Genomic DNA, 26,810 nt, shown 5'->3' with positions numbered 1-26,810 from the left:
TGCTAGTGCTGACTACACTGCGCAGGGGTTTGGGTTTAGAGGTATAGTGCTGCTGATAATTGTACTTTGTTAACCTCATACTGCAAGTTATATCATGTCTGCTTCTGAGGGTAACGGTTCTGGGGATGAACACACTGCCGGTGTTGCTGAAGCCACAGGGCCATATGAGGAGAGTATAGCAGCTGTGGGCTCTGCTTCTGGGGGCTCCTTGCCCCCCCAGTGGGACTGTGGCAACGGAGGAACATACTGACCCACCATGGGCCGCTTTTTCCACGATTCTGCATACGCTAGTTCATAAACTAACACCCCCTATGGGACCCCCAATGCCGGTACAACCGTATGTGGTCCCTGCAGCTAACCTGCCGTGGGCGGACGATTTATCTACGTCTGACCAACGCTCGCCTAAGTCCAAGAGTTCCTCTAAGCGAGCACTTATCTCCTCACAATCCACTGCTGTCACTGACACCTCGTCTGATGAAGATGGCACATATACTGACCCCTCAGATACTGACTCAGATACGGCTGATGGGGAGGGTAGTTCACATGTGGATGTTCCTGATCTATTGGAGGCTATTAAGTTAATTCTGCAGATTACGGATGATCCCGAGCCATCCGTCCCTCCTAAGAAACCAGATAGGTTCAAGCGTCAGAAGGTGGTTAAACAAGTTTTACCTCACTCTGATCACCTAGTGGATATACGTCAGGAACCCTGGGAAAACCCGGGTAAGAAGTTTGTGCCTCAAAAGAAGATGCTGGCTCGCTATCCCCTCGCACCAGAGCTGTTTAAAATTGGGAAACGCCTCCTCCAGTGGACTCACATGTGGCAAGGATGGTGGTTTCCTCAGCTCTACCTGTCACGTCTCTAAAAGAGCCTACGGATAAACGTGTGGAGGGTTTTCGGAAAGCGATTTACACCCTCATGAGTGCTGCACAAGGGCCCACTATTGCAGCTACATGGGCTGCAGAGGCTATTGAAGCATGGGTCTTGGAGTTAGAAGCTGAAATCTCTTCTGACCATGCTAGACAATGCTGGTCATATATTGTCACAGCTTCTCGCTATATTAAAGAGGCGGCTTCTGATGCCGGTATCCTAGCAGCCAAGGCCTCTACTACATCAGTACTGGCTCGCCGGATATTGTAGCTGAGATCCTGGTCTGTGGATCTGAACTCTAGAAAAACTCTGGAGGTACTCCCTTTTAAGGGAGATATTCTGTTTGGGGAGGACTTAAATAAGATAGTGGCTGACTTGGCTACTGCTAAAACTGCCTGTCTGCCTAATACCGCTCCTTCTGTGTCGAAAGCTAAAGGTACGTCCTTTCACCCCTTTCGTCCTTCAGGTAAAGCAAAAGGTCACGTGTACCATAAGCAGGCCCGCACTTCCAAACCTGGTAAGCCGAAGCCCAAAAGAGCCTGGGCTGCCCGTCAGCCAGCTGCCAAGACCGATAAGCCTGCCGCATGACGGGGCGGGCCTCCCCCTGGCCGGCTTCTAGGGTATACCCAGGAGTGGTTGAAGACCACTTCAGATGCCTGGGTACGGGAAGTCGTCATTCAAGGTTACGCCATAGCCTTCAAATACCGACCCCCTCATCGATTTTGCCAGACAGATGTCCCTTTGGACCAGACAAAGGCAAACACTCTACACTCGGTGGTACAGACCCTCCTGGATACAGGAGTCGTAGTACAGGTGCCTCTTGCTCAGAGGGGCCGGGGGTACTATTCTCCGCTGTTTCTAGTCCCGAAACCGAATGGGTCCTCCTGGCCCATTCTCAACCTCAAGGCATTGAACAGGTTTGTGAAGGTTTCCAAGTTCCGTATGGAAACCCTTCGCTCTATAGTTCTGGCCTTGAAACCTGGGGACTACTTGGTCTCCCTGGACATACAGGATGCTTACCTGCATATTCCTATAGCAGTGTCACATCAACAATACCCGAGGTTCGCTATTGGCAACCTCCATTACCAGTTTCGGGTGTTACCTTTTGGTTTAACAACGGCTCTGCGAGTCTCCACCAAAGTCATGGCGGTGATGACGGTGGTACTCCGCCGTCAAAGGGTCAGGATACTGCCGTATCTGGACGACTTGTTAATCCTGGCAAATTCCCCAGATCTTCTCCTACGTCATCTGGATATGACGGTCCGGTTTCTACAAGTCCACGGGTGGCTCATCAACTGGAAGAAATCCTCCCTGGTCCCTGCTCAGAGCATGGTGCACCTGGGAGCGTTGTTGTTCTTGTCTCAGGAGAAAGTCCTGAAGCTTCAGGACAGGATTCGTTGCTTCCTTTCTCGTCCGCAAGTGTCGATACATTCGGCATTGTAGGTGCTGGGCCTCATGGTATCAGCATTCGACATGGTGGAGTATGCTCAATTCCATTCTCGCCCCCTCCAGAGGCTGATTCTAGCCAAGTGGGACGGCCTGCCTCACCGGATCAGATCTCAAATGATCTTATTGACTTCGGAGGTCCGTCTGTCACTACACTGGTGGCTCTGGGACCAACAATTGTGCAGAGGTCGTCCCTTCTGGATATCCAACTGGGTCCTGTTGACGACAGATGCCAGTCTAAGAGGTTGAGGCGCGGTGCTGGAGCAGCACTACCTTCAGGGTCGGTGGACCAAGGAGGAATCTCTCCTCTCGATCAACATTCTGGAATTGCGGGCGGTCTTCAATGCGTTGAACCTGGCCCAGCATTTAATTCAGAACCGTTCTGTTCAAGTACAGTCGGACAACGCCACCACAGTGGCTTACATAAATCATCAAGGCGGCACTCGAAGCCGTTTGGCAATGAAGGAAGTCTCACGGATTCTACGTTGGGCGGAACGCCATCTACCGGCAATATTCATTCCGGGAGTCCTGAATTGGGAAGCGGACTTTCTCAGTCGTCAGGACGTGCATGCCGGCGAGTGGGGCCTCCGTCCAGAAGTGTTTCAACTCCTTGTGGAAAAGTGTGGTCTTCCAGACGTGGATCTGATGGCGTCTCGACACAATCACAAGGTTCCGGTCTTCGGAGCAAGGACAAGGGATCCTCAAGCAGCATTCGTGGATGCGCTGGCAGTGCCGTGGAGGTTTCGGCTGCCGTATGTGTTCCCTCCGGTGTCACTCCTGCCCAGAGTAATTCGGAAATTCAAGCAAGAAAAAGGAAATCAGCTTCTCATAGCTCCGGCGTGGCCCAAACGGCACTGGTTCTCAGACCTTCAGGGTCTATCGTCTGAGTGTCCTATTCTACTTCCACAACGCCCAGACCTCCTCGTTCAGGGCCCGTGTCTACCAGGACCTAGCCCGGCTGTCTTTTACAGCGTGGCTTTTGAAGCTTCCGTCTTGAGGGCTAAGGGTTTTTCTGAAGAGGTCATAAAACTATGTTGCGGGCCCGGAAACCGGCTTCTGCTCGGATTTACCATAGGGTCTGGTATTCCTACTTTGTTTGGTGCGCATCTAACAATTATGACGTTTCCAAGTTTAGTACAGCCAAGCTTTTGGCTTTTCTGCAGCAAGGCCTAGAGTTGGGCCTGCATCTGGCCTCCCTAAAGGTTCATATTTCTGCCTTGTCGATGTGGTTTCAGAGAAAAATTGCGACTTTGCCTGATGTTCATTCTTTCACTCAGGGTGTGTTGCGTATCCAACCTCCCTATGTCCTCCCGCCTGTGGCTCCTTGGGACTTGTCGGTGGTTTTGGAGGCGTTGCAGGAGCCTCCGTTTGAACCCCTTGGTTCAGCTGACCTTAAGTGGCTTTCCCTTCAGGTGGTGTTCTTGCTGGCTATTGCCTCTGCTAGAAGAGTTTCGGATCTGGGTGCCTTGTCTTGTAGTTCCCCATATCTGATTTTTCACCGTGATCGGGCGGTTCTTAGGACTCGTCCCGGATATTTACCTAAGGTGGTTTCTTCGTTTCACCTTAATCAGGAGATTGTGGTTCCAGCCTTTGTCTCTCCTGATTTGTCTACCAAAGAGCGGTCTTTGGATGTGGTACGGGCTCTCCATATCTATGTGAAGAGAACTGCTTCTATCCGAAAATCTGATGGATTTCACAAACGTGGCTGGCCTGCTCACAAGCAGACCTTGGCCAGATGGATTAGAATGGTGATTGCACATGCTCATGTGAAGGCTGGTTTCTCTGCTCCTGATCACATTAAGGCCCATTCTACTCGGTCTGTTGGACCTTCTTGGGCAGCCCGCCGTGGTGCGACCCTTAAACAATTGTGCAAGGCGGCTACGTGGTCTTCCGGGAACACGTGCATAAGGTTCTATGCCTTCGATACTGCCGCTTCCCAGGATGCTTCCTTTGGACGCCGGGTTCTTGTGCCCACTACAGTGCGTCCCCTCTTATAAGGAACTGCTTTAGGACATCCCCATTGTCCAATCCTTGTGGAGCCCAGTGTACCCCGCAGCAGAAAACGAGTTTTATGGTAAGAACTTACCTTTGTTAAAACTCTTTCTTCGAGGTACACTGGGCTCCACAAGGCGCCCACCCTGACACACTTAGCTTTTTTGGGTTGGTATGGCATTAGCCGCTGACACTTCTCTTGTCGTGAGAGTGTGGTGTATGTGGCTACTAACTGTTGTCGTCTCTTTTCCTGCTACTGCATTGGGCTGGTTAACTAAAAACTGAGCTCCTGTGGTGAGAGGCGGGGTGATATAGGAGGCGGCGCTGTGCATTCTGGGAACAGTCAAAGCTTTGAGCCTGTTGGTGCCTCGGATCAAGATCCTATTCTACACCCCATTGTCCAATCTTTGTGGAGCCCAGTGTACCTCGCAGAAAGAGTTTTAACAAAGGTAAGTTCTTAGCATAAAACTCCTTTTTTCATACAGCCTGTAGCATAACAGAAAGGAGCTGGTACTTTATCCATTCTGATAAGAATGGAAGGCTCATTTAGGTAGCTTGTTTCTCTGTTTAAACTTTTCTACAATAGTACTTTCAAATATGGATTATGAAGAGTTTTGTCTTGATGTACAGGTTGAGTATCCCTTATCCAAAATTTTTGGGTCCCCTACTGAGATAAAGGCGTTGTGTGTGTGTGTGTGTTTGTTTCTCAGTAGGGGACCCAAAAATGTGGGATTTTGAATTTTGGATAAGGGATACTCAACCTGTATTACCTTTGTGAGAAATACATTAACTGAAATGCCAGTAAACATTTTTTTTTTTAATTCCTCAAAAATTGAGGATCAAGAACTTTTAGCAGTGATGTGCGGTGGGGTGAGGCCTTTCCTATCATACTAACATTTGTACCACCAGAGTTTTTATTGTGTAAAGTATATGTAAAATACAAAGAATGTTTGAAATAGCTGTTTTCTATTATTCTAATCATTTTTATAGCCAAAATTCTACAGTAAAAAGTCTATGGCAGGTGAGGCAGTGCCTCACCTTGCAGATCAAAACTCACAAAATTTCCAGGGGTTTATAATGCTGCACCTGTGTATAATGCCCAGATGTACCCTTTGGTTCATATATTGCGTTTAAATCTGGCTCTGGTGCTAACCAGTGCCCCCTGAGCCATTTAGCTCACTGCACGTCCCTGACTTTTAGCAATATTTTGTTTGAGATTGTATTACTTCTGATTAAACAAATTAATCATATAACTATACAAAAAAGGACAAATAGAATTAAGGGGTTGCAGCTATATCCAGTTTTAACAACAAATAAGCAAAATACACAAGTAGGAAAAGTGGTTTTGATTCAAAATATTTCTTATGTCCAAATTCATGCTTACCACAGTTTGAAAAGCACAACCTTAAAAATACGAGTTTAGCAGAAATGTTTTGCCAATTTGCCCATCTAATTTACTTACATTCTTTTGCAGTTACTGCTAAATAGAGTATGTCATTACCGTATGGATCACATATAATTAATCTGTATGTACCTCTTAAGAATGTTTGCTGTTGATAACCACTGTACATATATTCTGCTTGGAGAAATGACATGACTGACAAACACATCAAGCTGTTTCTGTTCAAACAGAGAGAAAGAATCCATACAATTTTCCTCTGTGTCAGGCAAAAATGTTACTGGATCCCAAACTTCCTTCAGTGGCAGATGTTGATCATTAGAAACTGGTGTGCTTAATAATAAAAAAAGAAGAGAAAAAAATGGTTTCAAGGTGCTCATGTGGACAACACAGTGAACATATCAATATGTTAAGTTTGCGGGAAAGTATACATATAAAAAATGATTTATTTTTTGGGTGATATTTTTATAATCAGTTTATTTTAAGATTTGGGAAGTATTGGGCAAGTATAAAGTAAGGAAAAACAAAATACTGTACAAGACATGTATTTGGATACAGGATTTACAGTAAAATCACATTCTCCGATTCCATAGGGGACAATGAGTTACACTGAGGTATAGACTGCGGTATTAGGACACTGGCTCTTTAAATACTCATTGATCTGAACTTGGTTCCTCCCCTCTATGTGCACCTAACCTCAGTTTATATTTAACCAAGCCCAAGTAGACACTGGGAGGAGAATGGAAAAGTCGGAAAAAACAACACAACACAAGAAAACCTTCCCTTGATCAAGAAAATAAAACTCTAGGCTAGAGGAAACAAGAACAACACATAACAAACAAAGCTGAAACAAAATAGTGCAAGTTCAGTGTCCCCCATGGAATCTAAAAAAAAAGGGATTTTAATGGTAAGTACAAAAAAAATCCTGTATTCTCCTTTAGCCATGGGCGACACTGGAGTTACAATGGAACATCCCACCACAGTCCACGCAGGAGGGAAACTATAGAGATGCACAACGTGCCTGCGGACAAAAAGAAGCCCTTGTAGATGCAAAGGTGTCAAATCAGTAAAATTTTATAAAGGTATGAATGGAAGACCAGATGGTGGCTGACACAGCTGAGCAGCCAAAGTCCATGTTGCACGGCCCTGAAGACACCAACAAATCTCGTGAAGTGAGCAGCAACCCTGGATGAAACAGCCATACCCTGAGAAATGTAAGCTTGACTGATAGTTGAGAGGGTCCATCCAGAAATGGTCTCTTTAAAGACCAGCCACTACCATTTTGTATAAGCAAAGATAATAAACAAGTGATCTGTTTTTATTAAGGCTGAAGTGCACACCACATCCAATGACTACAGGAAGACTCCTCATCAATTAATAACAGAACCACAATAGGTTGGTTGATGTGAAATTTGCAGATTATTTTAGACAAAAAGGATGGTATTGTACAGAGCTATACCATGTCATCGTGGAATAGCAAACATGGAGGATGACACAACAAGGCTCAAAGCTATGACATTTCTGGCCAAGGCAATTACCAAAAGAAAGGCAGTTTTCCTACAGATATACTTTAAGTCCACTGAGACTAATGGCTCAAATAAATTTGATTGCAGAAAGTATTGAACAAAGTTCAGATCTCACAAAGCTGTAGGAGGAAGGAATGGAGGTTGCAGATAGAACTCCCTGCATCAAGGACTGCAGCTCCAGCAAAAATGCCGACATTTTTATTTTATTTTTTAAAACAAAGAATGTGAAGACCTGCACATTCTGACAGCCAAGACAAAAGCATGCCAAATACGATGGTAATGTGCTACCAAATCCAGCTTCCAGGCCGTAAATATAGTTGGAATAACTGCTTCGGGAATACCTCTTGCCCTGAAGATGGAGGTTTCAACAGCGACGCCGTCAAACGAAGCCGAGAATAGGGTAGGTGAAGGAAAGTGCCTTGTTGAAGGTCTTGACAAGGAGGAAGAAGCCCAGGGTTGTCCTGCAAAAGATGTTAAAGGTCCAAATACCATGACCAACGGGACCAGTCCAGAACCACCAGGATCGCGGACACTTATTACCACTAAAGCCGTTTCAGTAATCGTGTAACAAGTGGAGTACACTGAAACAGGTAGATGAGATTGGACTCTCATGATATGGAGAGAGCGTCTAATGCAAGAGCTGTTGGGTCTCTTGTCCCTGAGCAATAAAGAGGAAGCTTGTGATTCACCCGAGATGCCATAAGAGCAATGTCCTCACTGGCCATCCCCATTGTGCAGCCAGAGCCTGGAAGACATATGAGTGAAGGTACCATTAGCCCGGGGGAAGATCATGAGGACTGAGATACAGATGTGTCCTCATACATTTTGCCTCAATACATCACGTAACGGAAGAAGCCTCGCATGAGTGAGCTGACAGGTCGCCCGCAACTCAGTTAGCGCCGGGTGTCTTTTTTTTTTTTTAACCGAAAATATGTCTTATTTGCATTGCTATTTGAATATAACGAACAAGCAGACCTTGCTGATTAAAAGAATATGCGGCATGACCTATATTCTGTGCGCGTCTGCGGCAGTATCTGCAAAATGCTACGTTACATTATTTTCTAGGAAGACACTAACGTACCATTTTGTATACAGATACAACCACGGTCACACACACAATGTAGGAATGCCGCATAGCATTTTAATCAGCATAAGCTGCTTGTGTGTCCTATTCACATTTCGCAAATTAAACGAATTTTAAAGGAAAAAAAAATCACACGTAAAAGACACCTGGCGCTACAGAGTAACGCCACGGCATGGCGTGACTAGAAGGGCTGGTTAACGTGCAGGGAGGCTATGTTTAAGTAGACATATCTGAAGACTGCTTCCCTGTTGTCTATTCCGGGGATAAATACGGATGTGATGGCCCTAACGCGCTTCTCTGCAAACAGTAGAATGTTCACCATCTCCCTCACGGGAAGTGGAATTTTTGTACCTGCATGAATATATGTAGGTCACAGCCGTGGCGTTGTTCAACTAAAATTTTAAAAGACACCCTTGAGGAGAAAACAAGCAGATATCATTGCTTATGACCGCTCCGAGTTCCAGAACATTGATTGATAACAGGGTCTCATGTTTGGACCAAAGGCTCCAAAACAGATTCTGAAGAATCACTGCCCACCCTAGCATTGAAGGATGGCGTCCATGGTGACTAAGGTCTATTCCCACACCATGAACAGACAACCTAGGAAGAGATGGTTGGAGTGCAACCAAAAGAGAAGATATCTAAAACATTCTGGAGAGACAGATACTGTATGACACGCTCCATTTGGACAGCAGGTCCAACTGTAACTCGCGTGTATGGAATCTAACGAATTGAACCACCTTGAAGAAGGATACCATATTCCCTAGAAGGCAGATGTACAGATGAATAGATAGCAACTTCTATCTGAGAAAGTTTTACTAAAGAATATTTCCAGAGAAAGAAAGATCCTCTGATGCGATTGTATTGAAGCTACACACCCAGGAACAGCAATTTCAGAGATGGCAAAAGGTTGGAAATTTTTGATATTCACTATTCACTCGTGGGATATAAGCATCTGATGAGTCAGAAGTACGTGATCGGAGGATCTCTGCTGAATTAGCCTTTATAAAAAGATTGTTGAAGGATGATTGTTACTCCGTAACTCGAAGATTAGCTACCATTATGGTCATGTAATTGGGAGACACCGTATATCCGAGATCAGGGACACCATTTTGAACGTCTGATATTCTAGATACACATTCAAGGGCTAAAATGTGTTTAGAATTTAACCCCCGAGATCTAAAAGTTAACAAAAGTGGTATGATGACCCATGCAGAAAGGAGATTTTCCACCTTCTCAGTTAAGGCATTCCATTTCTGAAGAAAGTCTGGAACACCGGTGGTGAAGAATCTCCATGGAGGAGAGCACACAAATTTTGAACTAAGGCATATGCACAAGTCTTGAACCAAACATTTAAAATTGGAGGTGTCTGCAGACCATAGAATCCTCTATAAGGGCAAGAAGCCAATCATGCTTCTGGCATCTCAGTTGGCTCGCGTCCAGTCAGCGGAAAGGCTGGGCTTGTCGACCTCCTGTCTTTCCACACGTGGAGGCCAAAGGCTGGTAGTTTAGTTCTCAAAACTGTGACTTAGTACAAAGGAGCAAAAAGTAGGAGCCAAATAAGTTTTTTTTAGGGGCTGAAGTAGAGTCAGGTCCTCTTTCAAACTGTGGCTAGCACAATTATCTTGTCCAATTCCTGGGCAAACAGAACTTCTCCAGAATATGGAAGAGCTTTATAGGACTGCTTAGTATCAGAGTCCACCTGCCAGGTCTGAAGCCAAGGAGATCGGCAGGCTACAACCGCTGAAGTGGAAACGTTTGAACAAACTTGACTTGCAACTAAGGCAGCTTTGCCCATGTAAGTAGGAGACTCCTTGATATTTTCCTGCAAAAGGAATCAGTTCCACTTTAGGAGTAACTGAGTAAAGACCTGCTACCAGAAGGTCTGCCCATTTTTCCACTTGATTACCCACACCGAAATAAAAAACAAAAGTTATGGTAGACTCATAGGTTCCAAATGGTACATCGGGTTTGTAGGTGGTGGATCAGAGTCCAGGCACCAAACAGTTAAGCTTTCAGCGTATCCCAGAATGCTCAGCTCCTCTCCCATATAACCAGTTTCCTTAAAAAGCTTGAAGCAGGAAGAGAAAGGAGATAAGAAAGATGTTAGGCACATAAGAACACATTCTCAGACAAGAGAACGGAATCAGAGGCCAATGCTGTAAAAACCCAGAGAGGCCAGGTGTATCAGGGTGGGCGACCTGTGGACCATATGAACTTCAGAGAAAGAGTTAAAGGGAAGTCTACCATAACTCTTGTTTTCTTTGTCAGGATTCATAGGGGTTCCAAAAGAGAAATTAGGATGTCCCAAAGCAGTATTTCAAGGAGGGGACACGCGTCCAAAAAAAGCGTCCTGGGAGGCGAATGTATCAAAGACATGGACGCTTTACGGCGTGCCGCCCATGAACGCCCTACAAACCGGGTAGAATAGGCAGAAATTGAAGCTGGAACAGGCCAACCACGCTTGTGAAATCCATATAGGATGAACAGAGCATCCGAGAGCGCTAGTATGGTCCACATAAATACTTAGAGCACGTACCACATCCAAAGAACATTACTTTATTGACAAATCTGGTGAGACAAGGCAGAAACCACGATTTCCTGATTAAGATGGAATTTGGAAGCCACTTCAGGAAGCTAACCAGGCCTGGTTTGAAGAACCGCTCTGCCATGATGAAAAATCAGGAAGATAAGACAACAGGAGAGAGATCCTAGGTTCGACACACTCCTGGCAGAAGCAATAGCAAGCAAAAACAATACCTTAGCCATTAGCCATTTAAGATCTGCTAACTCTAAATGTTCAAAGGGAGACTCCTGAAGAGCGTCCAGTACAGCATAAATCCCATGGAGCTACCGGAGGAACATAGTGAAGTTGTACACGCAGGATACCTTGTAGGAATCAGTGGCGGTTCTTGCCACGGGCAAGCAGTACTTTTGCCCGGGGCGCCGCCTTCCGGAGGGCGCCGCACCAGGGCAAGATCCGCCACTGTGCCCCCCGCAGTGCCCAGCTGTGCCCCCCGCTTTGAAGGGAACCAGACGCGTAGCGTCTAGTTTCCCTTCATTGAGAGGACCTTAGTTGTGCGTCAACTAGACGCTACGGTCTAGTTTCCCTTCATGGAGAGGACCTTTGCTGTGCGGTGCGCGATGACGTCATCGCGCACCGCACAGCATAGTGGCACAGACACTAGGGGTCATAATTGACCTCTAGTGTCTATGCTGTTCTATGGGAGAGACGTAATAACGTCTCTCCCATAGATCGAGGAAAGGAGAGAAGAAGAGCGGCGCCGGCGGAGGAGGTCTGCAGCGGTCTGGATCAGGAACGGGGATAGTAAGTATACTTTTTTTTATTTTATTTTTTCTTTCAGCGTCGCTACAGGGGCATAAATGGGGGCGTAACTGACCACGCCCCCATTTGAAGCCACGCCCCTATACTTTGCCCGGGGCGCCACAATCCCAAGAACCGGCCCTGGTAGGAATGTACGTACTTCAGAAAGCGGAGCAATTCTGCATTGGAACCAGACTGACAAAGCAGAAATGTGTACTTTAATAGAGGCAAGGCGCAAGCCTAAGTTTAAATCTCTTTGTATAAAAGTACTCTGGAAATTTTGAATATAGTTGCATCGTAACGGGATACTGTAGGGAAAATGTATGGTAGACAAAATGTCTACAGGGCAGATAAGGCACCTACAAAAGCTGCTTGAGGATCCAAAAACCAGAACTTTGTGATTGTGACGGGAGGCTATAAGATTCACATTTGGCAGGCCACACCTGTCCACTAGGAGATGGAAGACCTCTGGGTGAAGAGCCCATTCTCCGGCGTGAACATCCTGATGACTGAGGAAATCTGTTTCCCAGTTAAATACGCCCGAGATGAACACAGCTAAAATGGCCGGAAGATGGCGTTCGACCCACTGGAGAATCTTGGCCACTTCTTGCATCGCCATTTTGCCGAGAGTGCCGCCCTGGTGATTGTAAAGGCCACTGCTGTGGCAAATTGTCCCGCCCTGAAGGTACTGTGCGGGCTATGGTCAACGCATTGCACACTGCTCTCAGTTCCAACACATTGGTAATTGAGACTCTGCCAGGCTCCATTGCCCCTGGAAAGAATGTTGTTCGGTTACAGCTCCCCAGCTGCGAAGTCTGGCATCTGTTGTGAGAAACACTCAGTTGGGGATCCAGAAGGGTCGGCCCCTATGCAGGTGCTGGTTGTGTAGTCACCAAGTCAGTGAAAGCTGAACCTCCAGAGTCAATCATCTTCTCTGACGTGCGGGGGGACGCCCAGCACAGGGCTAGTCTGCCCCGGATGTCAGCCCCCCCCCCCCCCCCCCCCCCCCCCCCGCACAAGCATAAAAGCATTGCACAGAGGCAATACTTTTGTACTTGTAGAGTGACTCCCAGCCAGCGCAGCTCCTGTGGCTGGCCGAGAGTTGCTTGTCGCTGCCAGTCACGCAGCCGCAGCGGCCCGCCCCCGCACAGTCCAGCCATGCCTGCGTTTGCTGGACCGCGCCCACAAAATGGCAGCTCAACGCCACCATGCCGCCCCCTCCCGCCCAGCGACTGCCTCTGCCTGTCAATCAGGCAGAGGCGATCGCTAGGCAACGTCAGCCGTTGGCTGTAAGCCATGCGCCGGCGCACTGCGGCGCTGGCGCAGTTCTGACCTGAACGCTGCGAAAAACTGCAGCGATCATTCAGGTCAGAATGACCCGTTAATGTGATGAGGCTGACCATTACAATTGGAAAGCATGAGTAGCTACAGAGGGCGAGAATGAAACACTGCAAATTTGACCATGTTGAATGTTGAGACCATCAGACAGAGAACTTAACCTGCCAAATGAACGGACACTCGAAGGATGATGAAGTAACTGTTAAATTTTGTTCCTCAATTTCAAAATCTTGTCCGGTGATTGGAAGAGTCGTTGACTCATTGAGAGTACAGCAGCACTTCCAGGTGTAACTAACATGAACTGTGAATGTGTAAGGGAGGACGTTTTCTTATTTATCAGCCACACCTGTTGTTGTAGAAAGGCTACTGCAAGTTGGATATGAGGGAGTACAACCTCAGTTGAGTTCGCCAGGATCAGCAGGTCATCCAGGTACGGGAGAATTCTGACTCCCTGATGACAAAGGTGTGCTGCCATGACTTTGATAAATATCCTAGGCGTCATAGCTAGGCCAAACGGTAGTGCCTGGAACTGATAATGGTGGTTGCAGATAGCAAACCGCAGAAATCACTTATGCAAAAGTTCAATAGGAATATGTAGATATGCATCATGTATATCCAGTGAGGCATAAAGTCCCCAGGTCCCATGGCTAAAACTTGCAGGGTTTCCATGCAAAACTTAGAAACTTCCAAAAATCTGTTCAGAGACTTGAGGCTGAAAATTGGCATTGGGCTTTGGTACCACAAATAGGGTTGAATAGTAGCCTCTTCCCCGTTGAGACTGAGGAACTGCCACTATCACCCCAGATTGCACAAGTGAGTTGACCACGTTTTGTAGTATCAGAGCCTTTTCTTGATCCGAAGGAAGACCCGTGGTGAAGTACTGGTGTACCTTGAACAAGACAGCGTACCCGTGAGAGACTACATCTTGCACCCAAGCGTCTGAAGTGGTTGTGGCCCATACCTGCGCAAAGGGCAGAAGTCTGCCTCACACCCCTGGAGGTCCCCCAGGGGGAGGCACGCCCCATCAGGTTGCAGGTTTGTAAGGTTTTGCTGTAGGTTGACGTACAGCCCAATCTTGCTTGGTGTTGGGCTTAGAGGTCTTTGTAGCGTGTGTTTGTCTAGGAAAACACCTGTCCTTACGCCTTTCCTTGTAGACAAAAGGCACAAAAATTGGAGCTTTTGACCCGATAAGTAGGAGCCGGGGGCAAAAATGCTGTTTTGGCCCAGCAAACGATGCCACAATCTTGTTTAGCTCTTCGCCAAATAGAAGATCTCCCGTAAAGGGCTGAATTTACAAAGTTTTCTTGAAATCAAAATACACTTTCCAAGAATGTAGCCAAATAATAAGTTGTGCCAGCACAAAGGTTGCAGACGCCTTTGCTATTAGAACTCCAGCTTCTTGATAATGCTTCACCAATGTAAGAAGACTTTTTAACATGGTCCAGTTATATTCGGCTTTCTTTAGATATATCTGAACGCAGTTCTTCTTCAAAAGCCTGTAACCAAGCTTTGATAGCCTTTGCAGCCCATGAAGCTACCACTGTAGGTCTATGTATAGCACCTGTTAGAGAATAAATAGATGCAAAACAATTTTCTATTCATCTATCCGTCGGTTCCATCAATGAGGAGACAGTTGTGACAGGCAAAGTGGATGTCATTACCAGACGTGTGACATAGGAATCGACCGAGGCGGAGTTCCTTACTTTGCAGACGCTGCAGCTGGGAGAGGATAGCGAGATGACACACTGTTGCTGGGAGAGAATAGATAATGCACACTTAGACAAAAGGAACTTTTTACCAGGAGTGTTCCAGGGTTCCTGTCTAATTTCCATTAGATGTTCAGAATGTGAAAATTCTATCAGTTTTCTTAGCAACAGGTGTGGGTTCCTCCCCTGAAAGTTGAAGAATTTGTTTAATAGCATCAACTAAGGCAGGTACATCAACCATAATGGGAGCCTCCTCTTCTGCTGCACAGGAATCAGTGACAGAGGGAGCTGTATCATCACGCTCCTCCCCATATGACACATTAGAATATGATAACATACTGTAGTTGATTGAGATTAAGATGTAGCCTGTCTAGAGGAACCAGTGGCTGATTTATTCCCAGTGAAATAAATTTTAGAGAAAAGAGACTGGATTTTTTATGGGTGCACATTTTCCTATATTTTGTTAAAACATAACCTTTAACATGCCATAGAAATTATGTGTCCTGAATAATTAATGTTTTAAAATCTGCATCAATCCAGAATCGCACATAACAAATGTTTATCATATACAGAGTTACAATGTATCAACAGTGGAGTGACCAGGAATAATTGCATCAAGTTATATTTTAGAAACAGTGGGGTAGATGTATTAACCCGTAGAAGGCATAAGGAAGTGACAAACCAGTGTTAAGTGCAATGTGATAATGCACCAGCCAATCAGCTCCTGACTGTTAATTTACATATGGGAGCTGATTGGCTGGTGTGTTTATCACCTTGCATTTATCACTGGTTTATAACTTCCTTATGCCTTCTCCAGGTTAATACATCTGCCTCAGAGTGTGAAAAAGGAATTACCAGTCCCAGGTGGGGACGCTCACCCATACCTGAACATTAATAGCATTAAAGATTTAACAAAGCAGATCACTGTTAATTTACATAAAAAGTTAAAAGTGAAGTGGATACAATAATAAGATTTTACTCACCGGTAAATCTATTTCTCGTAGTCCGTAGTGGATGCTGGGAACTCCGTAAGGACCATGGGGAATAGCGGCTCCGCAGGAGACTGGGCACAACTAAAGAAAGCTTTAGGACTACCTGGTGTGCACTGGCTCCTCCCTCTATGACCCTCCTCTAGACCTCAGTTAGGATACTGTGCCCGGAAGAGCTGACACAATAAGGAAAGGATTTTGAATCCCGGGTAAGACTCATACCAGCCACACCAATCACACCGTATAACTCGTGATACTATACCCAGTTAACAGTATGAAATATAACTAAGCCTCTCAACAGATGGCTCAACAATAACCCTTTAGTTAAACAATAACTATATACAAGTATTGCAGACAATCCGCACTTGGGACGGGCGCCCAGCATCCACTACGGACTACGAGAAATAGATTTACCGGTGAGTAAAATCTTATTTTCTCTGACGTCCTAGTGGATGCTGGGAACTCCGTAAGGACCATGGGGATTATACCAAATCTCCCAAACGGGCGGGAGAGTGCGGATGACTCTGCAGCACCGAATGAGCGAATTCTAGGTCTTCCTCAGCCAGGGTATCAAACTTGTAGAATTCAGCAAATGTGTTTGACCCCGACCAAGTAGCTGCTCGGCAAAGTTGTAAAGCCGAGACCCTACGGGCAGCCGCCCAAGAAGAGCCCACCTTCCTCGTGGAATGGGCTTTCACAGATTTAGGATGCGGCAGTCCAGCCGCAGAATGTGCAAGATGAATCGTGCTACAGATCCAGCGAGCAATAGTCTGCTTTGAAGCAGGCGCACCCAACTTGTTGGGCGCATGCAGGATAAATAGCGAGTCAGTCTTTCTGACTCCAGCTGTCCTGGAAACATAGATTTTTAGGGCCCGGACTACGTCCAGCAACTTGGAGTCCTCCAAGTCACGAGTAGCCGCAGGCACCACAATAGGCTGGATCAAATGAAACCACCTTTGGGAGAAATTGGGGACGAGTCCTCAATTCCGCCCTATCCATATGGAAAATCAGATAAGGGCTTTTACAAGACAAAGCCGCCAATTCTGACACACGCCTGGCCGAAGCCAAGGCCAACAGCATGACCACTTTCCACGTGAGATATTTTAGTTCCACGGTTTTAAGTGGTTCAAACCAATGCGACTTTAGGAAATCCAACACCACGTTGAGATCCCAAGGTGCCACTGGGGGCACAAAAGGGGGCTGAATATGCAGCACTCCCTTAACAAATGTCTGAACTTCAGGTAGTGAAGCCAGTTCTTTTTGGAAGAAAATCGATAGAGCCGAAATCTGGACCTTAATGGAACCCAATTTTAGGCCCATAGTCACCCCTGACTGTAGGAAGTGCAGAAATCGACCTAGCTGAAATTCCTCCGTTGGGGCCTTCCTGGCCTCACACCACGCAACATATTTCCGCCATATGCGGTGATAATGGTTTGCGGTCACTTCTTTCCTAGCTTTAATAAGCGTAGGGATAACTTCCTCCGGAATGCCCTTTTCCTTCAGGATCCGGCGTTCAACCACCATGCCGTCAAACGCAGCCGCGGTAAGTCTTGGAATAGACAGGGCCCCTGCTGCAGCAGGTCCTGTCTGAGCGGCAGAGGCCATGGGTCCTCTGAGATCATTTCTTGAAGTTCTGGGTACCAAGCTCTTCTTGGCCAATCCGGAACAATGAGTATAGTTCTTACTCCTCTCCTTCTTATTAGTCTCAGTACCTTGAGTATGAGAGGCAGAGGAGGGAACACATACACCGACCGGTACACCCACGGTGTTACCAGAGCGTCCACAGCTATCGCCTGAGGGTCCCTTGACCTGGCGCAATATCTTTTTAGCTTTTTGTTTTAAGCGGGACGCCATCATGTCCACCTGTGGCCTTTCTCACCGGTGTACAATCATTTGGAAGACTTCTGGATGAAGTCCCCACTCTCCCGGGTGGAGGTCGTGTCTGCTGAGAAAGTCTGCTTCCCAGTTGTCCACTCCGGGAATGAACACTGCTGACAGTACTAACACATGATTTTCCGCCCATCGGAGAATCCTTGTGGCTTCTGCCATTGCCATCCTGCTTCTTGTGCCGCCCTGTCGGTTTACATGGGCGACCGCCGTGATGTTGTCTGACTGGATCAGCACCGGCTGGTGTTGAAGCAGGGGTCTTGCCTGACTTAGGGCATTGTAAATGGCCCTTAGTTCTAGAATATTTATGTGTAGGGAAGTCTCCTGACTTGTCCATAGTCCCTGGAAGTTTCTTCCCTGTGTGACTGCCCCCCAACCTCGAAGGCTGGCATCTGTGGTCACCAGGACCCAGTCCTGTATGCCGATTCTGCGGCCCTCTAGAAGATGAGCACTCTGCAGCCACAACAGCGACACCCTGGTCCTTGGAGACAGGGTTATCAGCTGATGCATCTGAAGATGCGATCCGGACCACTTGTCCAACAGATCCCACTGAAAGATCCTTGCATGGAACCTTCCGAATGGAATTGCTTCGTAAGAAGCCACCATCTTTCCCAGGACTCGCGTGCAGTGGTGCACAGACACCTGTTTTGGTTTTAGGAGGTCTCTGACTAGAGATGACAACTCCTTGGCCTTCTCCTCCGGGAGAAACACCTTCTTCTGTTCTGTGTCCAGAATCATGCCCAAGAACAGTAGACGCGTTGTAGGAACCAGCTGCGACTTTGGAATATTCAGGATCCAGCTGTGCTGTTGTAGCACTTCCCGAGCTAGTGCTACACCGATCAACAACTGTTCCCTGGACCTCGCCTTTATAAGGAGATCGTCCAAGTACGGGATAATTAAAACTCCCTTTCTCCGAAGGAGTATCATCATTTCGGCCATTACCTTGGTAAATACCCTCGGTGCCGTGGACAGACCAAACGGCAACGTCTGGAATTGGTAATGACAGTCCTGTACCACAAATCTGAGGTACTCCTGGTGAGGAGGGTAAATGGGGACATGCAGGTAAGCATCCTTGATGTCCAGTGATACCATGGAAACCCCCTAGTCCAGGCTTGCAATCACCGCCCTGAGCGATTCCATCTTGAACTTAAACCTTCTTATATAAGTGTTCAAGGATTTTAAATTTAAAATGGGTCTCACCGAACCGTCCGGTTTCGGTACCACAAACATTGTGGAATAGTAACCCCGTCCTTGTTGAAGGAGGGGTACCTTGATTATCACCTGCTGAGAATACAGCTTGTGAATCGCCTCCAGCACTGCCTCCCTGTCCGGGGGAGCTGTCGGCAAGGCAGATTTGAGGAAACGGCGAGGGGGAGACGTCTCGAATTCCAGCTTGTACCCCTGAGATACTACTTGTAGAATCCAGGGATCCACCCGTGAGCGAGCCCACTGGTCGCTGAAGTTCTTGAGACGGGCCCCCACCATACCTGGCTCCGCCTGTGGAGCCCCAGCGTCATGCGGTGGACTTAGAGGAAGCGGGGGAGGACTTTTGTTCCTGGGAACTGGCTGTATGTTGCAGCTTTTTCCCTCTACCTCTGGGCAGAAAGGACGCGCCTCTAACCCGCTTGCCTTTCTGGGGCCGAAAGGACTGTACCTGATAATACGGTGCTTTCTTTGGCTGTGAGGGAACATGGGGTAAAAATGCTGACTTCCCAGCTGTCGCTGTGGAAACGAGGTCCGAGAGACCATCCCCAAACAACTCCTTACCCTTGTAAGGCAATACTTCCATGTGCCTTTTAGAATCTGCATCTCCTGTCCACTGCCGAGTCCACAATCCTCTCCTCCAGCCGGCAAATATCCCTCTGTGCATCTCTCATGTACAAGACAGCGTCTTTAATATGCTCTACGGTTAGCAATATAGTGTCCCTGTCTAGGGTATCAATGTTTTCCGACAGGGAATCTGACCACGCAGCTGCAGCACTGCACATCCATGCTGAAGCAATAGCCGGTCTCAGTATAATACCTGAGTGTGTATATACAGACTTCAGGATAGCCTCCTGCTTTCTATCTGCAGGCTCCTTTAGGGCGGCCGTGTCCGGAGACGGTAGTGCCACCTTTTTTGACAGACGTGTGAGCGCTTTATCCACCCTAGGGGATGTCTCCCAACGTGACCTGTCCTCTGGCGGGAAAGGGTACGCCATTAGTAACTTTTTAGAAATTACCAGTTTCTTATCGGGGGAAGCCCACGCTTCTTCACATACTTCATTTAATTCATCAGATGGGGGAAAACCACTGGTAGTTTTTTCTCCCCAAACATAATACCCTTTTTTGTGGTACCTGGGGTAATATCAGAAATATGCAACACATTTTTCATTGCCGTAATCATGTAACGGGTGGCTCTATTGGAATGTACACTAGTCTCATCATCGTCGACACTGGAGTCAGTATCCGTGTCGACATCTGTGTCTGCCATCTGAGGTAGCGGGCGTTGTAGAGCCCCTGATGGCTTTAGAGACGTCTGGGCAGGCACAGGCTGAGAAGCCGGCTGTCCCACATCTGCTATGTCGTCAAACCTTTTATGTAAGGAGTCGACACGGTCGCGTAATTCCTTCCATATAACCATCCACTCAGGTGTCGACCCCGCAGGGGGTGACATCACATTTATCGGCACCTGCTCCGCCTCCACATAAACCTCCTCATCAAACATGTCGACACAGCCTTACCGACACACCGCACACACACAGGGAATGCTCTGAATGAGGACAGGACCCCACAAAGCCCTTTGGGGAGACAGAGAGAGAGTATGCCAGCACACACCAACAGCGCTATTTAACACAGGGATTAACACTATAACTGAGTGATTTTTCCCAATAGCTGCTTGTATACACAATATTGCGCCTAAATTTAGTGCCCCCCCTCTCTTTTTTACCCTATGTAGTCTGGAAACTGCAGGGAAGAGCCTGGGAGCGATCCTTCCAGCGGAGCTGTGAGGGAAAATGGCGCCAGTGTGCTGAGGGAGATAGCCCCGCCCCTTTTTCGGCGGACTTCTCCCGCTTTTTTCTATGTATATCTGGCAGGGGTATTTTACACATATATAGTCTCTATGACTATATTATGTGTTATTTGCCAGCCAAGGTACTCAATATTGCAGCCCAGGGCGCCCCCCCCCCCCCCCCAAGCATTTGGAATTTAAATTATTGCTGAACACGGCATCTAATGTAAAAGGCAATGCAATAACGGCAAAAGTGCTTAATATCAGTGTGACATTATTAGAAATGCAGCAAACAAAGATTATATCTTTTTGAAGAATTTATACTCAATACACAGAAATAAATCATTATAATCCTAGAACATGAATAGCTACTAGAAGAATATAAATCGTACTGCACAAGCATCTACTAAAAAAAAGATACAAATCAGCTGAAGAGAAACATACAAATTGTATCCATCACCCTGAAACAATATCACTACAAGAACAGCACTGCCTGGCTACATAGGAAAATCAGTATATGAAATGGTGATAAAATACTGGATATTTAACCCAAAATATATCTAACAAATAAACACATACAGCTGTTGGAAAACTACTTGCAGTTTCTACATACAGAAATAAAGACAGGGCACATGGAATAATTTTAACTCTTTTTTTTTTTATTCGCCATACACGTTTTCGGATATATCACATTATATTTTTCACGAATCTTATACTTCGCTTCAGCTAGTTCCATAGTGGACCAATCTGTACAATACTGGCCTAATTGGCAATTAATGTGGAGTTTGCTGATAATTGTATAATATACAATTAAAGGTTACGTTTTAACAAAATATAGGGAAAATGTGCACCCATAAAAAATCCAGTCTTTTTCTCTCTCTCAAATTTCTTTAGCTTGTTCTAAATTGGAGGGTGGTACTTGATCGTATCATTTATATTTCAATATAAAGATACGATAAAACAGGATTTTGATACCTACCGGTAAATCCTTTTCTCCTAGTCCGTAGAGGATGCTGGGGTCCACTTCATGACCATGGGGTACAGACGGTTCCGCAGGAGCCATGGGCACTCTTAGGACTTTTCAATGGGTGTGAACTGGCTCTTCCCTCTATGCCCCTCCTCCAGACCTCAGTTATAGGAACTGTGCCCAGGGAGACAGACATTTCGAGGAAAGGTAGAGATAATTGGGAATGGTGTTGCGCTCAATCCGGATGATTGGTCTGTTTAACCAATTAATTGGTTAATAAGATATGAGCCCTTGATTTTTCCAAGTATGGATGAGGATGTGATGAATAAATAAATAAATAATTGGATTGATGAATGGTTAATTGGATATAAACCCTTAAATTCAGTAAATACTGGTGAGTATGTGATAAAATGATCAATGCATATAGAGATGAATGAGAAATGAATAATAAAATAAAAAATCAAATAAAAATATATAAATAAATGTTCCAGATTGAAATGTGCTTGAAATCAATGAAGATCATATAGATTCGGTATTAATGTAACACTTTATTGTAATTAACTAAATACTGTGAAAATAGGATTTTGGTACTTACCAGGTAAATCCTTTTCTTTGAATCCATAGGGGGCACTGGAGTACTCTTGGGATATGGACGGTGCGTAGCAAAGGAAGGCACATTTAAATATTTAAATGAGCAACCCTCCACTTCCTCCTCCATACTCCCTGGATCCTCAGTGTTTTTACTGAGCCGAATAGGAGCGACAGAGAATTGAACAATGGAGAATTACTTACATTATAAAATAACGGACAACAATAAAGTTGACACATAACGTTACTGACAACTAAACAGTTGACACTATAACCGATAGAACTTGAAAGTTTAAACCAGTCGGTGAGAATGTGTTACCATAAGATCCCCGGTACTTACCACAAAACCAGGTAAAACTGCTCTGGGTGGGCGTCCAGTGCCCCCTATGGATTCAAAGAAAAGGATTTACCTGGTAAGTACCAAAATCCTATTTTCTTTTTCATCCACTAGGGGTCACTGGAGTACTCTTGGGACGTACCAAAGCTTCCCCCGTGGGCGGGAGAGCTGTTTGGCACCTGTAACACTAGGCGGCCAAAGCTAGAAGCTGATGCCGCAACTTATCAAACTTGTAAAAGCGCACAAACGTGTGCACTGCTGGCCATGTAGCCGCATGGCAAACTGCGTCGTAGAAAACCCACGACCAGCTGCCATTAAGTTCCCACAGAACGTGTGGAATGAGCTGTTACTAATGGAAACAGCTGTAACCTAGCATGAAGGTAAGCTTGCCGTATGGTCAGTTTAATCTATCCGAATAAGATCTGTTTAGAATCTGGCCAACCCAGCTTGGCCGCATAAACGTATTCGTCTTACGCAATGTAGACGTTCGATACATAAACGCGTAATGCGCGTACCACGACCAAAGTTTCAGAATTTCCTGTTAACACAGGACCTATTATTGGTTGATTGAACTACTGTTGTTAATTGATGTGAAAAGATGACACTATTTTTGGCAAGAAGGCAGAATTGGTCCGAAGATCCGCTCTGTTGTCATGAAACATTAAATACGGTGGCTTGCATGACAAGGCACCCAAAGTTGAAACACGACCTGCCGAAGCTAGGGCTAGAAGAAAAATAGTTTTCCAAGTGAAACACTTAATATTCACTTGTTGCAAGGGTTCAAAATATGAAGACTCTAAGAAATCTAAAACCAGCTTCAAGCCCCATGGCGCTGTAGGTGGAATGAATGGAGACTGTACTCTGAGGACACCCTGCAGAAAACGGTGTACAGCCGGCAATAGAGCCAAACGTTTGTGAAATTAAATTGACAAAGCAGATACCTGCACCTTTAGTGTAGATAAACGCAGTTCTCCATCTAACCTCGTCTGTAGAAACAACAAAAGACGGAATAACTTGAAAAATGATGTCGGAAACTTCCGAGCTTCCCACCAACCTATATAGGCACGCCATATTCTGTAATAATGAGCTGCCCTAACCGGCTTCCTAGCTCGTAACATGGTTGTATAAATTTTCTTAAGAGTGCGGTCTCAATAGCCGCCCCGTTAAACGCCGCCGCGCTAACTCGGGGAGCGGACAAACACCTCGGGACGGCAACGGAAGCTAGCCGCCCCGCTCACATACCTGCACGTAGAAGCTGCTGGCCCTGTATGGTTAAGTTGTTTGGTCCTGAATTGGACGCATGGATTGCTGAGGCTGCGGGAGGAAAGTCTGTTTTCTTACCATTGTCTCTACCGGTAGCGAGAAGGAGGTACGCTGGACCTGCGCGAACTCCACGGAGATCCGAGAACCAAGCTCTCAGAGACCAATGAGACGCTACTAGTATGACTGTGGCTGACTTCTTGTGATCCGTTTTAGCAACAAAGGGGAAGAGCGGAAACGGTGGAAATAGATACACGAGCCTGTACAGCCACGCGAATGTGAGCCTCCGCCGCCACTGCCGTTGGATCTTGCGTCCTGGACACATACTGGGCGTTTGATGATTGTGGCGAGATGCCATGAGGTCCACTTGAGGGTAACCCCCCTCTGGAACAACATGTGAAAACACCCTTGGATTTAATGGCCATTCTCCTGGATGAAAATTCTGACGGTTGAGATAATCCGCCAGTTGACCACTGTCGACAATATCACTTGGTGATGTTCGGACCCCAAATGAGGATTCGAGCTACTTTCCGCATTGCCATGCGGCTTCTCGTTCCTCTTTGTTTTGTTGTATGCTACCGTCATCGCGTTGTCTGACTGCAGCTGGACAGACTGAGACCGAAGCATGTGCACTGCTTGTCGGAGCGCATTGTAAATTGTCCGTAGTTTCAGGACATTTATAGACCGCAATCTTTCGTGATCCGCCCAGAGACTATGGAGCTGATAATTTTGAACTACAGCTCCCCAACCTCTGAGTCTAGAATCCGTCATTAGAACTATCCAATTACAGGCGCTGAATTGTTTTCCTGCGGTTAGATCGTGTACTTTGAGCCACCAAATTAGAGATACTCTGGCCCGTGGCGACAACCTCCCCTGTGTTGAATCTGCAGATGCGAGCCCAACCACTGTGCGAGCACCTCCAGTTTAAAAGTATAAGAGTGAAATCTTCCGAACTGAATAGCTTCGACAGCCGTCACTCTTGTGCCTAAAAGGCGAATGCACAAATGTACTGAGACTGTGCGTGGCTTGAGCCCGAATTGTATTAGATGACGAAAACTCAGTACTTTATGTTTTGGTAGGTAATTTCTTTGATTTACCGGATGGAGAATCATTTGTAGGAATTGAAGTGATTGAGACGAATTCAGAACTGATTTCTTGAATCTGACAATTCCACCGTGTTGAACTAGTTCATTGTACGTTAGTAGTATTTGTTGAACTAGAGCTGTGATGAGAAGGTTATCTAAGCACAGAACCATTATCACCAGCCGGGATCTGAGAATAACTTATCCCAGACACCACCCTTGTGACAACCCGAGACGCTGATGAGAAACTAGAGAGTTTGAATGATGGACTGCCAACGTCTAAGTATGCCAGATGTAGTGGCAAAATTTTGAACACGCAAAAACGCATTCTTGACTTCTTTCAATGGTTGTAAACCTGCAATCACTAACCGCATGAATTTTACTGATTGAGCCACTTTTGGTATATAACAGTCGGCCGGCTGCGGTACTACAAACAAATTTGTACTAAGCTTGAATCTAGGAGACACTGAATTGCGGTCTACAGAACTGCCTTTTTGTCTTCTGACACAGGCCGGCTAGTTTTGGATCTAGCCTTGACAAACCACAGCAAAGGTGGTAGACAATGCAAGTCAATGTGTGATTGAACACTAATTATGTAACCGGCGATCTGTAACCGCAGATCTGTGGATTTCAGTAATAATGTCGAATGAGACATCCGTTCTCGACCACGTGTCGTGTGTTGTAGAACAACTGGAAAAGACTGAGGTTTAAAAGATTTGAACCCTGGTGCAGTTTTATTTGTAAGAACTGGTGTGGCAATGGCTGTAAATAGACTCTCACACCGGAGCGTGAGAACTGAAACGTTCTAATTTAGGAGTAAATAACACATTTTCGTGTAAGGCGACACAAAGCGTCTGTCAACCACAAAGAGTGATGATGGACTACGAGAACTAACATGGCTGACAGCTATAGCAGACATGCGTAAATTCTCAGGCGATATACCAATGTGAGTAACAAGTCTTCGAAACTGTTTTGAGGTTAGAACTGGCTATTAACTACGTCTGCGACTATAATATCGGTAACCCAAACCCCAACTACAGCCTAAACATTGTGGTGGAATGTCCACACTGACTAGTTATTAAGTGTAGGTGCAGGCGGGACCTGGACAGTTTTGACACCAAGAAATGCTGTCATAGACTCTGGTATATTGCCTTAATAATAGAATTAGAACTATGAACGCACACACACCCGCACAGGCGCTCGCTGCGTTCTATCGTATAGGAACGCTTGCCTCTGAACTAGGTTCCTTAGTGTCATTAAAACTCAGAACCTTGCGTCTGGCATTGAATCTTATTGTACCACACAGCCGATGTTAGCATGCGCCCTCTGATGGGTACTGTTTCTTATTATATATTATCAGTTATTTATATAGCGCACACCTATTCCGCAGCGCTCTCACAGAGAATACATAACCCTCCAGATGAGCATGTGACTACGTTATAAACAGTTAGATGTAGCCGCTCAAATAGGATTAGGATATATATCCGGATACTGGTATTCCCACTGTGCACGTGGACCCTTAAATAAGTAACGTGCACATAACTAGAAAAGTATTGCTGCACACTTCCTTGTGACAGAAAATTCCTAACACTACCCCTGCTCCTCTAGTGGGGAAGTGTTGTAGGACAGCAGATAAAAATTCCTGGACAAAGAAACAGGAAATTGAGTTAAAATGGTGTCCAGCCATGTGCTTAGTGCCATGTGCTTTCACCATATGTTAAGTATAAGAAAAAATAAACAATAAAAAACAATTTCCACTTTACAGTAATATTAGTTACCACAGATAAGGCATACATTACATATGACTGCCTATATACATATGTAGTATACTTCCTATACTACAATATCCATATTGAATCACCATGCATATATTAGTTTTAACCTAAGATGCATATTATTTATAACCTATGCCTGCACCTCGTGCTGCGGATATAATCATCCCCCCCGTGTCCCGCGATCTCCCCCTGTGCAGCCGTAGTGCTGTCCCCTCTCCCACCGCAATAGTTAGCAGAGGGGAGCCG

At 46.0% G+C, this 26,810-nt stretch overlaps 1 protein-coding gene across 4 annotated transcripts in view; it reads right to left on the bottom strand.

Moving 5' to 3' along the window:
- The window catches only part of RNF17 (ring finger protein 17), a 1,464,292-nt gene that overhangs the window by 397,423 nt on the left and 1,040,059 nt on the right, over positions 1-26,810 (bottom strand). For 3 of the 4 annotated variants that reach the window (XM_063951615.1, XM_063951616.1, XM_063951618.1), the window contains one exon: positions 5,844-6,041. The exons of the other annotated variant lie outside the window; for it this stretch is intronic. In XM_063951615.1, coding sequence (XP_063807685.1) covers positions 5,844-6,041 — 198 coding nt within the window. The remainder of the gene's footprint in view (positions 1-5,843; positions 6,042-26,810) is intronic. 4 annotated transcript variants of the gene reach the window in all.

This window comes from Pseudophryne corroboree, chromosome 2, assembly GCF_028390025.1.
Source record: "Pseudophryne corroboree isolate aPseCor3 chromosome 2, aPseCor3.hap2, whole genome shotgun sequence".
NCBI lineage: Eukaryota > Metazoa > Chordata > Amphibia > Anura > Myobatrachidae > Pseudophryne > Pseudophryne corroboree.
This window is presented reverse-complemented; position numbering and strand designations above follow the sequence as displayed.